The following is a 13,467-nucleotide window of genomic DNA, read 5'->3' as shown; positions in this document are numbered from 1 at the left end:
ATAGCAAGATTGCTACTGCTTGTGTCAATTCTACGTCAATAAAAGTGTTGAGATCTTCATCAGTCAATTAATCATAGTTCTGAAGCAAACCTGCTTTCCATTATATGAATATTTATGAAATTAGACCTCAGTTAGCTACAATGTCTAGCGCAAAAAAAATTATAGACACATCGTGTTTCAACCTCTCTCATAGTCCCCTCGAGCAAGTGGTTGTAGGCATGTCTTCCAGGGATGTGATAACGCTCGAAATACCTATGATCAGCCGTAGAACGTGATACCCTATAGGATTCCAAGATCCATCAGCACAAGAGTACCGCATTCTTTCTTTTCTCTTCTTTTTGGAATTACTACTGCTACGGTCGGATGGCATCGTCGACGACCCTACTTGACATCCACGAATCCGAATGCTGTAATCAAGGCTTATCGTTCCCAGAGTGCTCGCGTACCAGCAACTGGCTCATTATTCGTGCACTCACGTACACACATGGTACATTTCAACCAAGTAATTGCTACGCCGCTCAGAAGCACCGTGATCTACGTGCCTTTTCACGTTTCGAGGAGATATCCTGGATTGATCGGTACTGTCGCGTTACGTTTAGTCCGCTTTTTCCTCCCTCTTTGTCCACCTGTGCTACGCTGATTTCTTTCAGTTCTTTCTGAGGGAACACTGGTCTAGCATGGATTAGATTGGACCAGATTGTACTTTGAGTTGGACTGAGAACTTCTGAGTGGGAAGTCTTTAATAGAGGGTGGTTCAGAGAACGAATATATTAATTCTGTGACTGAGAGCGTGACCCAAGTCCTTTTTTCTCAGTTTTCAGGAGAGCTTAAAAACAAGTGTGATTACCCATTTTTTAATATATTATTTGAAGCAATTTGTAGTACTAAATTTCCTTCAGTTATAATGTAACTTAATTGAATTCCTGTTATTCTAATAAAATCAAGAAAGCAGTAAGACTTGAGTGAATTTGGCTCTCAGATGCAGAATTATGATGAACCGAACTTTTTTGTACAAAGTAGTGTTCTTGCCTGAAATGATTTATATTGTGACGACGACTATACTTGAAGATCTAATAAAAGTACAGAGACTGGAAGAAACATGTCTAAAATCAAAGGCGATGCAACGAAGTTTTGATAATCCAAAGTTTAGTTAACTAAAATTTTGTTTTGGTCAACGACTGATTGATCTGAGAAGCTATGAGAAAGTTAGCGTCAGGAACATCTCTTCTGTAGACACGATCTAGCTCCTGTGATAGTTTAATCTCGCGTTAAGGTCTGGTATATCAATGCCTACATCAAGCAAGCTTGCAGTACTAACTTGTACTAACAAGATGCTAATTTGGAAGAGGATCAGTGAAAAGAAAAATGGGTGAGAGGAAACTGGATCTCTTTGAATCGGATAGAAAGTTGCAATTAACAAGTTGGCAAAAAGCCTGATATGACCGAGTCGGGAAGGATTTTATTGATGGAATGAGCTGCAACTTCAGGTCGAGTATCCGGCATACTCGAAAACTCGTTCAATCGAGAGGTTTCATTAACGATACGTGTATGTACTAGAACAATTATTACTGATAGCTTGTAGCAATTTCAATTTCCTTTACCTTTAACAATGTCTACCATGGCTCAATTGACAACTTTGTGTTCGCTGCAGTAACATTTCCAAGAAATGAGAGAATTTTTCATTTCTTCGTTGTGACCTTAATCATGAGAATTTTTTTCAGTGAATATGCTCTTCACACTTAAATTCGGAACTATTATTCTGAATTTGAATATTGATATAGAAATACCCATAAAACATACACAAAGCTCGTAATTCCAATGTCCCAAGAAACATAGCTTTGTTTCAAGTTAAAGTACCCCAGGACTACCCCTGTTTCAGAAGACCACACCTCTCCTGTACTCTGTTACCAAGGTCCCCTACCCTTAACAACCGTCCACTCCCTAAACAAGCCCCAAGGACTCCGATTCACGAGTTAGGGCACAACCACCACACCCCAAAGACCAAATCCAATAGGTGGATTGGAAATTTCCTTTGCTGTTTAGTACAAGGGAGGGGTACAAGTCAACCCTTACAACCCCCAGTAGGGGACTCCTGTAGGAACACCCCTTATTCTGGCGCCCTCTGTACGCTATAGTGAAGCACTCAAAACTTACAGAATTGCTTTCAAGCGAGCCTCTTGCAGGGTTTCGGTATTGGTAAACTAGTTCAGGCATCATCGGGTTGCTAAGCCCTTCAAGACAAGCTTCTGAGCTTGTGGTACAATTGTAAACACAAAAGATGATACCCTATTGCTTTAATGCAGGAGAGAAACTTGTATTAACCCTTAATACACCGAGGTGGGGTTACTCAGGATCCCCAATATTATTTCTTCAGTATAAACTATTTTAAATTTTCGAATTTTCAAATATCTAAAATACAAATCTTCAATATTAAAAATTTTTAAATTTTCAGTTTAAAAAATTTTTAAATTTTCAATATTGTCAAGCTTCAAGAATATAAAATTCAAATTTCAAATTTAAGATTTAAATAATTAAAAATTATTTTTAAAATTCAAATTAAATTTTTGTGCTTTCAAGCATTCGTAACTTTGGAAATTTCAAAATTTCAAGTATGCAAATTGTTTAAGGTCTCAGAGTTGGGCTCTGACTTTGAACCAACCGACTTTCTTCCTACATTACTATCAAGTAGTTACATGTATCGTATCCTGTTCTACGTAAAGGGACTTTTCTAAATGCTTCCTCAATAATTGTAAACTGCGTAGGTACTCACATCAGTGTGTGACTACTGACGATCTGCTTCCATCATCTGACGTAAGCACATTGGAACGTTTCAGGCAAGACAATCAACCATAACACGAATACTCCAATTCACAGCTACACATACGTAGGTATTCTAATGCATTCGCTAGTTCTTTACCACCCCGAGCACAGTAGTGTTCAAACTCAATATCGAATACAGTCTTTCGTAACGCTCTTTCACGATTATTAAGATTAATTTCCCTCCTGGCTGGCTCCTACATCGTCGTAACTCCTTCTATAGAATTGTTCAACAAAAGTCTCTAATTCACAGAGTTAAGAGAAATACTGCCTATTCTACCGACGACGCCCTGTTGCAGAATTCGCGACACAATTATCTGGCCATTCACGAGGTATCGCGTGCTGGCCGTTCCGTATTTACAAACCCATTCAATATTAGCAACGTACGCGACGGTCGGTCTGGTTTTTTTCGAGGAAATAGGCCTCCAGGGTCTAAATAAATATGAAATATGTCCAGGGCGATCGCGATAGACGAACGTCGAGCGTGCACCGTAGGTTGCGTATCACAGAAGTTAACTCGTATCTCGCGTGTTCAGACGCGATACGTTTCGCTTGAATAATTGCGCCGCAAGGGCGGAAGCCTTAAGTCGTTCACGGTTTTTACTCAGCGCGGAGAAATTTCAGATCGATCGATAAATTACGCCTCGAGGCACCCATTGCGAGGGAGAGCGTTTCCATCGAAGGAGCTCGACTCGATAATGGACGCTGAGGAAATTTGCAGAGAACAATGTATCGCCTTGCATTCAGAAAACCTGGAGTCCATATTTAATATGAGATGCAAATCTTGTGACCAACTCTTCATTTTGTAAATTTTTAACGTTCTACATATTAAAAAAATTGATTACAGAAATGTAGAGAACTATCCAGGTATCCTATAATCCATATTTAATACAAAATGTGAAACTTATGACCAACTTTGGATTTACAAAGCTTTAACATTCTACATATTACATACAGAAATTAATTATAGAAGCACAGAACCTGAAGAATGAAAGGAAAAGTAATGGAAGACGATAAAGTTCATCGATAACAACTTAAAATTTGCAGGAATAGTTAAAAAAAGCTCGAGGACAGTATGGGATCGTACTGATTTATAACCAGCTCATCTTACTGCAGCAGAAATCTGAAAAGAGAATACAGTAAGTCGAAATTAATATGCATCGAGATAAGATTGCAACCGGCTCTGCAACTTTGTAGCTGGAAAGAATCGCTTCGCATTTGTTGCAGCTGTTATCGGCAAAGGCCATTCAGTATCTTACTTGCAAACCTTTCAAACAATTTTGCTACCAAATGACCAGTTCTATTGAACATTACTTACACGAGGCTAATGAAATATTTTTATAATGATATTTACGACAACATATAGTAGATACAAGGCAAATCAGTAATACGATAAGTTGCATGTATAATTCACACGATATATGTTACCATATGACAAGTTACCTTGATAAACCTTTTTGACAATGCAAAGACGTAGAAGTAGATAATATGTACATAAATTTCAGCTGCCTGTCAATATCATTTCCCTTATTCTTTCTCTTTTTCTTATGCTTGGTAGTTTGGTTTCCACTTGAATATGCTAATTTGTTGCGTGTTTATCATTTAAGGTATTTCTACCTAATTAACTCTATTTTTAAACAAAATATAATTAAGTTACCTTATCTCTCAGGTAGAAAATTAAGAATGAAGTACCTTGCATACGAGCAATAAATCAGCAACTGCTTCATATTACGAAAAAAATCTCTACCTAGCACAGAAGAGGAAGCTATAAAGTCCTATTTACGGTAATATATGCACACCGACGTACTACCATCGCGACGGAAGAATCTAAAGAATCTAGCGAAATACTACACCCCCTACTATTAATAAGCATTCAAAGAGATACGAAGACGAGTCGAAGCGTCTCGAGGCCAGCGCTAATGGCGAGCCGACGCAGCGGCTAATGCCGTAAATAAAATTTTATCGTGCCCCAGGGCGAAGGTAGCGACTGTCATACACCTGTAATCGCGTGCTCTACGCTCGGCTCGCGAGACGATCGGATGTTCCGCCAAGGGAAGCACTTAAAGCGTCCGCGATATCTCGCTGATCGTTCATTTCCAGCTACAGCTAGCGCAGCTGACTCTATCTCAGGCCGCAGCATTTTCTGCGATCGGCTTTCACTCTCTTCCTCCCGCTCGTTCATTTCTCACGGTGGCTGTCGCACCTGTCTGTTCCAGGGACGAGACCGCGTCTCCTGGTATCTCTCCGTCACACGAAAGAAACGGGATGGACTTATTACCGCGTGGCAAAGAGACGCGGCGTTCTTAATTAATCGGCCAGCCGACAAGCTGCCCCGAGTTATGGCTGAATAATTAACCGACGGGCAATTAACATCGGTCTAGGGACATACGTTCTTCTAGCCTCGCGGGGAGCAAGAAAAGATCAGGAATGGAGTCGGGGAACCTGGCGTTCAGGGTCTGAGTAAGGAGTTTTTGAGTGAAATCAGTTGCAGAATGTTACAAAAGTTCAATGCTGTTCGTTTCTACTTGAATAAAGTCTTGCTGAGGTTAGCCAGGTTTGTCGATTTCAAGTAACTCGAATGCAAGTGCTTTAAGTCAGTTTGATCAATGAGAACGTGTTATATTACTTGACTCAAAGAATTCTTTCAAGCTTCAAGTGAACTTGAATCGACAGGTGAATGTCCAGAAAGCTATGAAAAGTCTGTATCTTGTTTGGAAAATACGTGACCAAGTAATTAGCATGCACCACCTCTTCAGACACCGTTCTTATTACTTTTGTACGTCAGCTTGAATTCAAGTTACTTTCAAATTCAAACGATTTGAGCTCAAATAACTTGACTTATATGAACACAAACGTAACATCAAGCTACTTGCATTTAATAATTAAAGTCGCAGTAAAATAACATAGAAACAAGCCTTGTCTCTGCATCCTCAACTTACCTCTGCCTCTGTATACCTAAGTACACGTAAGCGCGTGTACAGACACTCTACCTGTTCAGAGTCTCAAGCAGGTGCAGTGCCTTCAAGAAGCAGAATAATCGGCGTGGAAAATCAACGAGCCCGATACCTAGAGACGTCTCAGGTTCCACATACAGTAATTAAACTCAACGATCGGCATTCAATCTAGCCGAAGTCTCTTCATCTTTATGAAATACGCTATGTTTACTGCAACAGCGATATGTCCACCTTATCGTCTGCTTATCGGGTTATGACTGATCGCCTGTAAACTGAGAACCTTCTGCTAATGCAGGAATCATTGTGCGAACGCCGACGAATTATCGCTCACGATTGTAGAAAGTTATGGATACCGCCGGAAACTCTCAGATCTATCGTTTTCCGTAATATATACTTCGGTTAATCGAAACCCTGATACTAATACTGCTCGTGTGAAACGTGGTGACATTAGCTTTCCTCGAGGCTGCGTTTAGAAACCTTTTTTAAGTGATTTCTGAAATGCAAGTGAAAAATACGATTTTATATTGTTTTAGTGTTTGTTTGTGGTGGTTTGCTTCTTTTTCTGTTGGATTTTTTACTTCAAATAGAACAATCCAAGATAATTGTATTATACATACAGGATATTCGGTAACAGATGTCAGAGATTTTAATGGATGATTTTACATTTCAAAATGGGAGAAAAATCAAGAATGATTAAATTGCGTTTAAGGATTTGTTTGAGAGTTATTAACTGCATAGAAAACGATTAAAATATGCGGGAAATATGTCTGACTCAGAGCTTATTCTACTGGCTTCGCTGTGTCTGACCTGGCTAGTGCAAGTCTGCAGTAGAATAAGCCCTGAGTCAGACATATTTCACACGTGTTTTAGGTATTGTTTTAACAGTTAGTAGCTGTCAAATACGTTTTCATTATTCTTGATTTTCGTCTTATTTTAACGTGTAGAATCGTCACATAAAATTTCTGACACTTGCCATCAAACACCCTTATAATTAAACAGCAAATGAGGCTTCTCGAAAAGATACATAAAAAATAGAAGTTTATTATTTCTCATATTACCTATTTCTAATATTTTATAATATTTCAAGCATGAAATAGATCTCTAGGTTTCACTTCCCAGCAACGTCCACAAAAACACGAATTCGCATAAGCGTCCACAGTCTCCTTATAACAAAACTGAAATACTAGAAAGATAGACCTCTCCATAAAACACGTTCCTACCATTTCTTTCCCCACTCTTGCCTACCTATTACCAAACTCGACATTCAACCCATCTGCATACTCACCCTATGCCCCAGACTTTCTCCTGTTTCCATAAAATCAGCGCTGTCCCATCCCCCAGTACGACATAAGCGTAGTTTCTCTCAGGAACGTCGGCGGATCGCAAACGCAGTAAATTACATCCAGCAACTTCGACTGTAACGCGATCTGCTGATGCTCGCTGGGATTGGTCCCAGCGCGCAAGAATATTAAGGCAAGCCGCGGGACTTTTAACGCGATAAGGCATTTAATACCCGCCACCATGGTTCGCGACTCTTGAAATTCGCGGCATAGCTGCGCCACGTCCCGCGGAAGCTATTCGCCATACCTCATCGAACAATCGTCCAAGAAAAATTCAACGGTTTCTCGCGGTTGCCTGGTCATTTTTCACCACGGCCATCGCGTACTTGTTCCACCGACGATTATCACCGGATAGCTTAACCCTTTGCCTCGTTTCGCATGAACCGTTACCGACTGCTAAGTGCCTAGTTACTGTCCGCGCAACGAATTATGTCCGAACGTATTAAGGTGGTAAATCACGTTCGCCGAGGTGCGGAACGATTTTTCACCGATGCGAGCCAGCAACGCTAGCTTGAACCGCCTGGGACTTATTATTTCCTGTGTCAGCGAATTTCGACGTAATATGGTTTATCTGGTCGCTGTTGGAGATTTATACCGACCGCTGGATTTACAATGGGAACAGTGGAACTTTCTTGGCGCGTGCAAGAAACAAGGCTGTGAAACTTTTTGTATTTAGAGTTTCTCCGATTTTTGGAGCAAGTTTGCAGATAAGGCAGTACAGAACTTGGCTTTATTTGAAATCATTCATCTACCCTATCTTGCTACTGAAAAGCCTACGATTATAATAATTTTTTGAAGATCGTAACAGAGAAACTTGATGAGTCTGTTTTCGTCGATTTTATGTTTCTCGTGTCATCTGGTAGCTCAAAAGGGGTGCTTTTATGTGTCAGAGTTGAAAAGATTGAAAGTTCTGATAAACTCCAAGATATAACTATTTTCATAATGAGGTTACAGAGAAATAAATTGACGAGTCCATGTGGAACAGAAGAATAACCTGACATCTCAAAGAGAAACTCAAAGATATTAAATTAATCTCTAACAATTCTTTTAACATTCTATTATTGAAGAATATTAGCCACATTTATAGCATGATTCCTTTTGTCATTTCCTAACGTTTTACTCTTAGTATCCTGTCGCTAGCGTCCTTAAAATCTATTGCTCTCCTATAAAATTGAGGAAATGTAACTCATCTTGCTCTTCAAATACGCGACACTAGTCATGAAACAGCTGACGATAAAAATTCTCCTCAAACAATCTTCCACCACTGATCCCTTTCACGAATCACTGCGAGCATGTTTGACTAAAAACCGCCAGTTCTATCTTCTGCATCAAAGTGCGCGATAAAAGCGGCAAATCTCAGTACACGTGTGCGTGCATTCGCGCAAACAGGAGAACGAGATGCGAGGACAATCTGGTAACGAGTCGGCGGCATCGCAAAGCGGACACGATCTCCGATCTGCGATCTTGGATCGCGGTAAGCGGCCGCCTCGCTAAGTGCGCGCGAACGTGCTGGATCGCTTGGAAACGACGCATCGTCAACGATGACGGGAATGACGGGGAAAATGACGAGGACATCGCGTTGTGGCTAGCTTCGATCGCGATCTCCCGAGATCGTTTCAGAGAGCTGATGAAACTGGGCTCCTTTGATGATGGGATCTGATGCCTTTCTGGCTGGAATAATGGAGAAGGTTGGAATTCGAGATGTCTATTTTATTTGTTATCTAGGGAAGCTCAGGAGAGATATAAATTGAAAGTTCAATTGGAGATATGTCAAGTTTTATGTGAAACTGTTTCTAGAAGAGTAGTATAAATAACGAGCATAGGGAATAGACAACAGCAAGTAACGTTGTTGTTGTTGCTGCGTGTTCTAAAAGGTCTCCAAGGAAATGTAAGTTAAAGAAACTTTTACTTCACATTGGAGCAACACAGTCCAAGGAACGTTTGGATTTTGTAGGCTACATTTGTTGCTTGCAACAAATTGTCTACATATGTACGTATGAACCGTGTTCGTTCCAGCGGCTGCAAAATGTAGAAAATGTATAGACTCAAGAAAAATTTGTTTGCATTGCGAGTGGAAACTGCTTCGAATGGAAATATGCAACAAGCAGTGACATTATCACCAGTAACAGAAACATGAAGAAATTATGGGAACAACTGGCAACTTTCTCAAGAAACATGGCATGGCAGTACAATGTTGCTCGTTGTTACTTCAGTGCAGCCACACCTTGATACAGACAGAAATGTAGCTCCAATTAAGATTTGATATAAACAAAGCAGTCGATAATATCTTTTACTTCAAATATAAATGTTTACTTTGAATCTGTAAAGGAAAGTATCTGACAAGGCAGTAAAAGTTTATACAGTGCAGACATTCTTTGCCATTGACTGTCCCGTGAGTCAGAAGAATGTATCGAAAATACGACAACATTTTTGACATGGTAGATCTAATCAAGTTACGGAATAATGTAGTGTCATTAATTTCCTTCAACGATTACGTAACTCCTTGCCTTATTTCCATGAATTTTCCTTGAGACGTAGAGTTATTAAAAAGTGAGGATAATTTATTACAACACTGCGCTTAATGAATGCATGCATGCATATAGAGACATTAATTATGAATGAATAAGCAGAGCTTCGCGTAAATGGTTGATACCTGTCGAGCAATGTTTGTTTACAGCAGGTGAATGAGTCATCGCACGCACGTGAACGTGTACTGACACGAGCTGAATCGACTGGCAATGAAATAAGATATTCAACTGAGATACAGTATAATACGTGTTAATGATTCGATTCTAACTAAGTGTTTCCGCTTAATTACGCTAATGTTCCGATATTTTTCTTTCTGTTATAATGGCGGTCAACTTAGCGAACGCATTTCTTAGCAAATTCATAGGTATTCAAAGCTTGATGTAATAAGTAAATTAATCGAAATATGTAGCAATTTGTTTGCTATCTTCTACTGTGTTCTATCCCCTCAAGGATATCAAATATCATTTCGAATCAAATTAATTACACATAATAAATAATATCGCTTATATCTCTGAGCTTAATTGATAGTTACCTCAATTTAGTATGAATTGAAAATGAAATAGGAATTCTGAAAAATTTTAAAATCACGATAATTTACAAAAACATAAATCATTAAATACTATGCTTAATCTATGCAATTATTACACCAATTTTGCCAATACAATAAATTCAAGGTAAAATATGTCTGTAGTTTGATTATATCTCTCCATCTATTAATCTCGAATAATCCCATTCAACGTAAAAGGGCTAACAAAAGTGATAATTAATTTACTTGATTCACGACTGCTTGCTACCCACGTTTTCGCTCCTGGAATGCGTTCACTCTCACTTTCCTACCATAATCTTCCAGCTTTGAGCCCATCTTATACCGCACTCGTTCCGCTGATCGTCCGTAATTAACCAAGCGTTAATTAGCGCGACCCGCGTATTGCGCGTAATGTGTAAAAGCGTTGGCACGCACGTGCGTAAAATCGATCGATCGTTGTTCTACTTCTTGCTGCGAGTTTCTTTCTGCACGCACGTCAGCGCGAACACAGATCGGTTATCTCTATTCAGAAATTGAATAAATGCATGTAGATCTTTATTTAAAAGATATGACAAGAGAAAAACGTGAACTCTTTTCTGTTTCCTTTCTTCGATCGATATTTTGACAGCTTGACTATATGGGTATTTAGAAATGTGTAAATTTGAAGATTTACAAATTTGTACGTTTGGAAACTTGAAACTTTTATAATTTTCAAAGTGTATAATATTTTAGTTTTTCACACAGTGAAGAATCGAAGAAAGATTGATGGAGTATAAAAAGTAAACGCATATACCTAGTAAAGGCCAATAAGATTGCAACACTGGCTAAAAATACGTAACACTTATTTGTTGAATGTGAAAGTAATTATAAACGTGATACTTAAATATATTTAAATTATTGTACAAATCAAAATTTCAAGTACAAAAAGGGAATTAGATTAGTGACAAATAATAGAGACAATTATTTCTCATGTTACAGTGATACCAAAAGTATTGATATTTAGGTGATTTTTACACCTTATTATAAGGTGATGCAATTTCAGTGGTCACCACTGTTCAATAAAATTCTGTTGAAACTCTTCTCCATTATATTCTATCGAACAAACTATCTCCATCACAAATCCCTTCACTTCTCATCAATTCTTCTCTGATTTGTTTCAGGACCGACTGTAACCTCGCACCTGTCTCTCAGTACAGGATTTCCCCAGGCAGCGAACAGCCGCGTGTCACCGGTGAGTCGTACGCTGAAAACGCGTTAAAATAATGTCTTCCTCGAGCGGAAGCATTCATTATCGTAGCAGAAAGCACGCCAAAGCGAGACCCTCCCCCCTTAACCGCGTACGAAATCCCGAGGTTTCTCCGCTCGCTCAAAGACTGATCGAGTCCTGGTAGTCACCGCGTGGAAAAAACGGGACCTCGTGGCAGCTCGTTGTATGAAATTCAATGTCGATCGTCCTGACATCGGCTCGGAGGGCTCCGCCGCGATTCGAGGGGAATCTCAAGATCGATCGACGGTGATTTCGAGGAGAGACGCCGCTTAAGGCGAGACTCGAGCGTTGTTCGTCGCTCCTCAGCCGCGCGGAATCGCTGCCCCGTGTTTCTTCGGGATCGTCGGCCTTGTACGGCCGCGCCACGGACGTGGCAGGTGCAACCTCGACGACCGGTGGGTCCCTTTTTTCTTTCCTCGCCCTTTCCATCGCGTTTCTTCGTCCTTTTTTGCGAGCCTCCACCGGTTTTCGTCTCGCGCTCCCGGACCGCCTACCAACAGCTGACCGCGGGCCAACCTTGGCCGACTGATTGCACACGGAATCCCGGTATCGAGTACCAGAGTTATCGATCAATGTTGCGAGCTCCTGCCTGCGCAACCCGCAGGAAGTCTTTGCGGTGGCCTGAGTGCATCCACCTTATAAGAGGACACAGTGAGGCAGAGAATTTTCACGAATCTTTCCTTGGCGAATGTTTGTCGAAAATAGGTTGACCTCTGGTTGAACATTTATTCGAGTATAGCTTAATAATCGAGGTATTTATATGTAAAGTTTGAAACATTTTGTAGTCGTGAGTTCGATTCCCTGGTCTTTCTTTTTTATTTATTTTATGTAATGTCATTAATAAATTTATTATAAAGTGTACATTTTGTAGTACATCTTTGTACTTCAAGGGAGCTTTGCAGAGTGGTTGGCAAGATGCTCGACCACCCTTTCAGTCTGTTAGTATAATAGATGAAGTCTATGTTCGAGTTCGTGTAAACTAGATTTATAGGTCGTGTATTTGTTTTGAATTATAGCAAGTTTTGTGTTGTATTAAAGAAGGATTCCGGAAAATTTAAACAGTAGTTGGATAAATTAAGGTGGTGAGAAGCCTGTAGTTTGTAGTTTTGTGTCCAAATGTAAGGCGATCATTCCAAACACCTCTTGTAGGTAGTAATAAGTAGATACAGCCTGTCACAGACAGACTCGCTATAACTCAACAACAAGAATAAATAGAATATATATTTCTATATATAGAATATATAAAGTAGACAACTATAAGAAGATATGAATGTGTGAATTAAAGAACAGTACCTACAAGTCTAAAAACCACATTGTGAAATATTTGATCCTAACGCGTAATACTGTGTATTCTTTTATACATGAACCACAGATCTTGAGTGTATAAGGCCCATTTTCTTCATCTCACTTAATACATCTTGGCTCTGGGTTTCAGATATATTTGTCAGATTACATACTTATACGAAAATAGCTAATTTTGAACTGGTACTGTTCTTCAACTCATCGATTCATATGAGAGCACCTTAGAGCTTCTATCAAGACAACATTACATTTTTCTCAAACCTAATCCAAGTTCAATGACAAGGATCGTTCAGACACGAGCTCTAAATGGTTTCACGTTACATTGCCCCCAAGTTATTTTACGGATGGATTTCGTGGTGCGAACTACCAGAAGACGCGTAATCCTAGCGTCGCGTCAGTGTTCTGTTACAAGACACCAAGGACATCGTCTCTTAATCGGCTTACGCTCAAGTCCTTAATCGAGTTCACGAAGAAGCTACTTGCCAGCTTACGACTTCTTGCGAGAGTAGCCATTATGACTACTGGTCTTTTTAACAGCAAAATCGTCGCGACACGTGGAATTGTCGAATCAGCGTCTTATTTCCGGCCTGATGCCTCCTTTCGCGCGATCTTAGCGCCCTGCAACCCATTCAGACGTCTTCCTGCGGGTATTATTAAAATATACCTTGCAGCAAGCGTCGAGCGTCCCAGTAATCGTCGTGTTAGGTTTTGCGCGTTTAATGAACGAGCTAT

General features: G+C 39.9%; 2 protein-coding genes across 3 annotated transcripts in view; one reads left to right on the top strand and one right to left on the bottom strand.

Moving 5' to 3' along the window:
* LOC143188349 (protein cortex) overlaps window positions 1–13,467 on the bottom strand; it is a 134,422-nt gene that overhangs the window by 57,171 nt on the left and 63,784 nt on the right. The gene's annotated exons all lie outside the window — the stretch shown is intronic.
* Window positions 1–13,467, top strand: part of LOC143187679 (uncharacterized) — an 86,165-nt gene that overhangs the window by 39,747 nt on the left and 32,951 nt on the right. For both annotated transcript variants that reach the window (XM_076391921.1, XM_076391917.1), the window contains one exon: window positions 11,327–11,397. In XM_076391921.1, coding sequence (XP_076248036.1) covers window positions 11,327–11,397 — 71 coding nt within the window. The remainder of the gene's footprint in view (window positions 1–11,326; window positions 11,398–13,467) is intronic.

This window comes from Calliopsis andreniformis, chromosome 2 (genome assembly GCF_051401765.1).
Source record: "Calliopsis andreniformis isolate RMS-2024a chromosome 2, iyCalAndr_principal, whole genome shotgun sequence".
NCBI lineage: Eukaryota > Metazoa > Arthropoda > Insecta > Hymenoptera > Andrenidae > Calliopsis > Calliopsis andreniformis.
The sequence above is the reverse complement of the archived record's forward strand: the minus strand, read 5'-3'. Positions and strand labels throughout refer to the sequence as shown.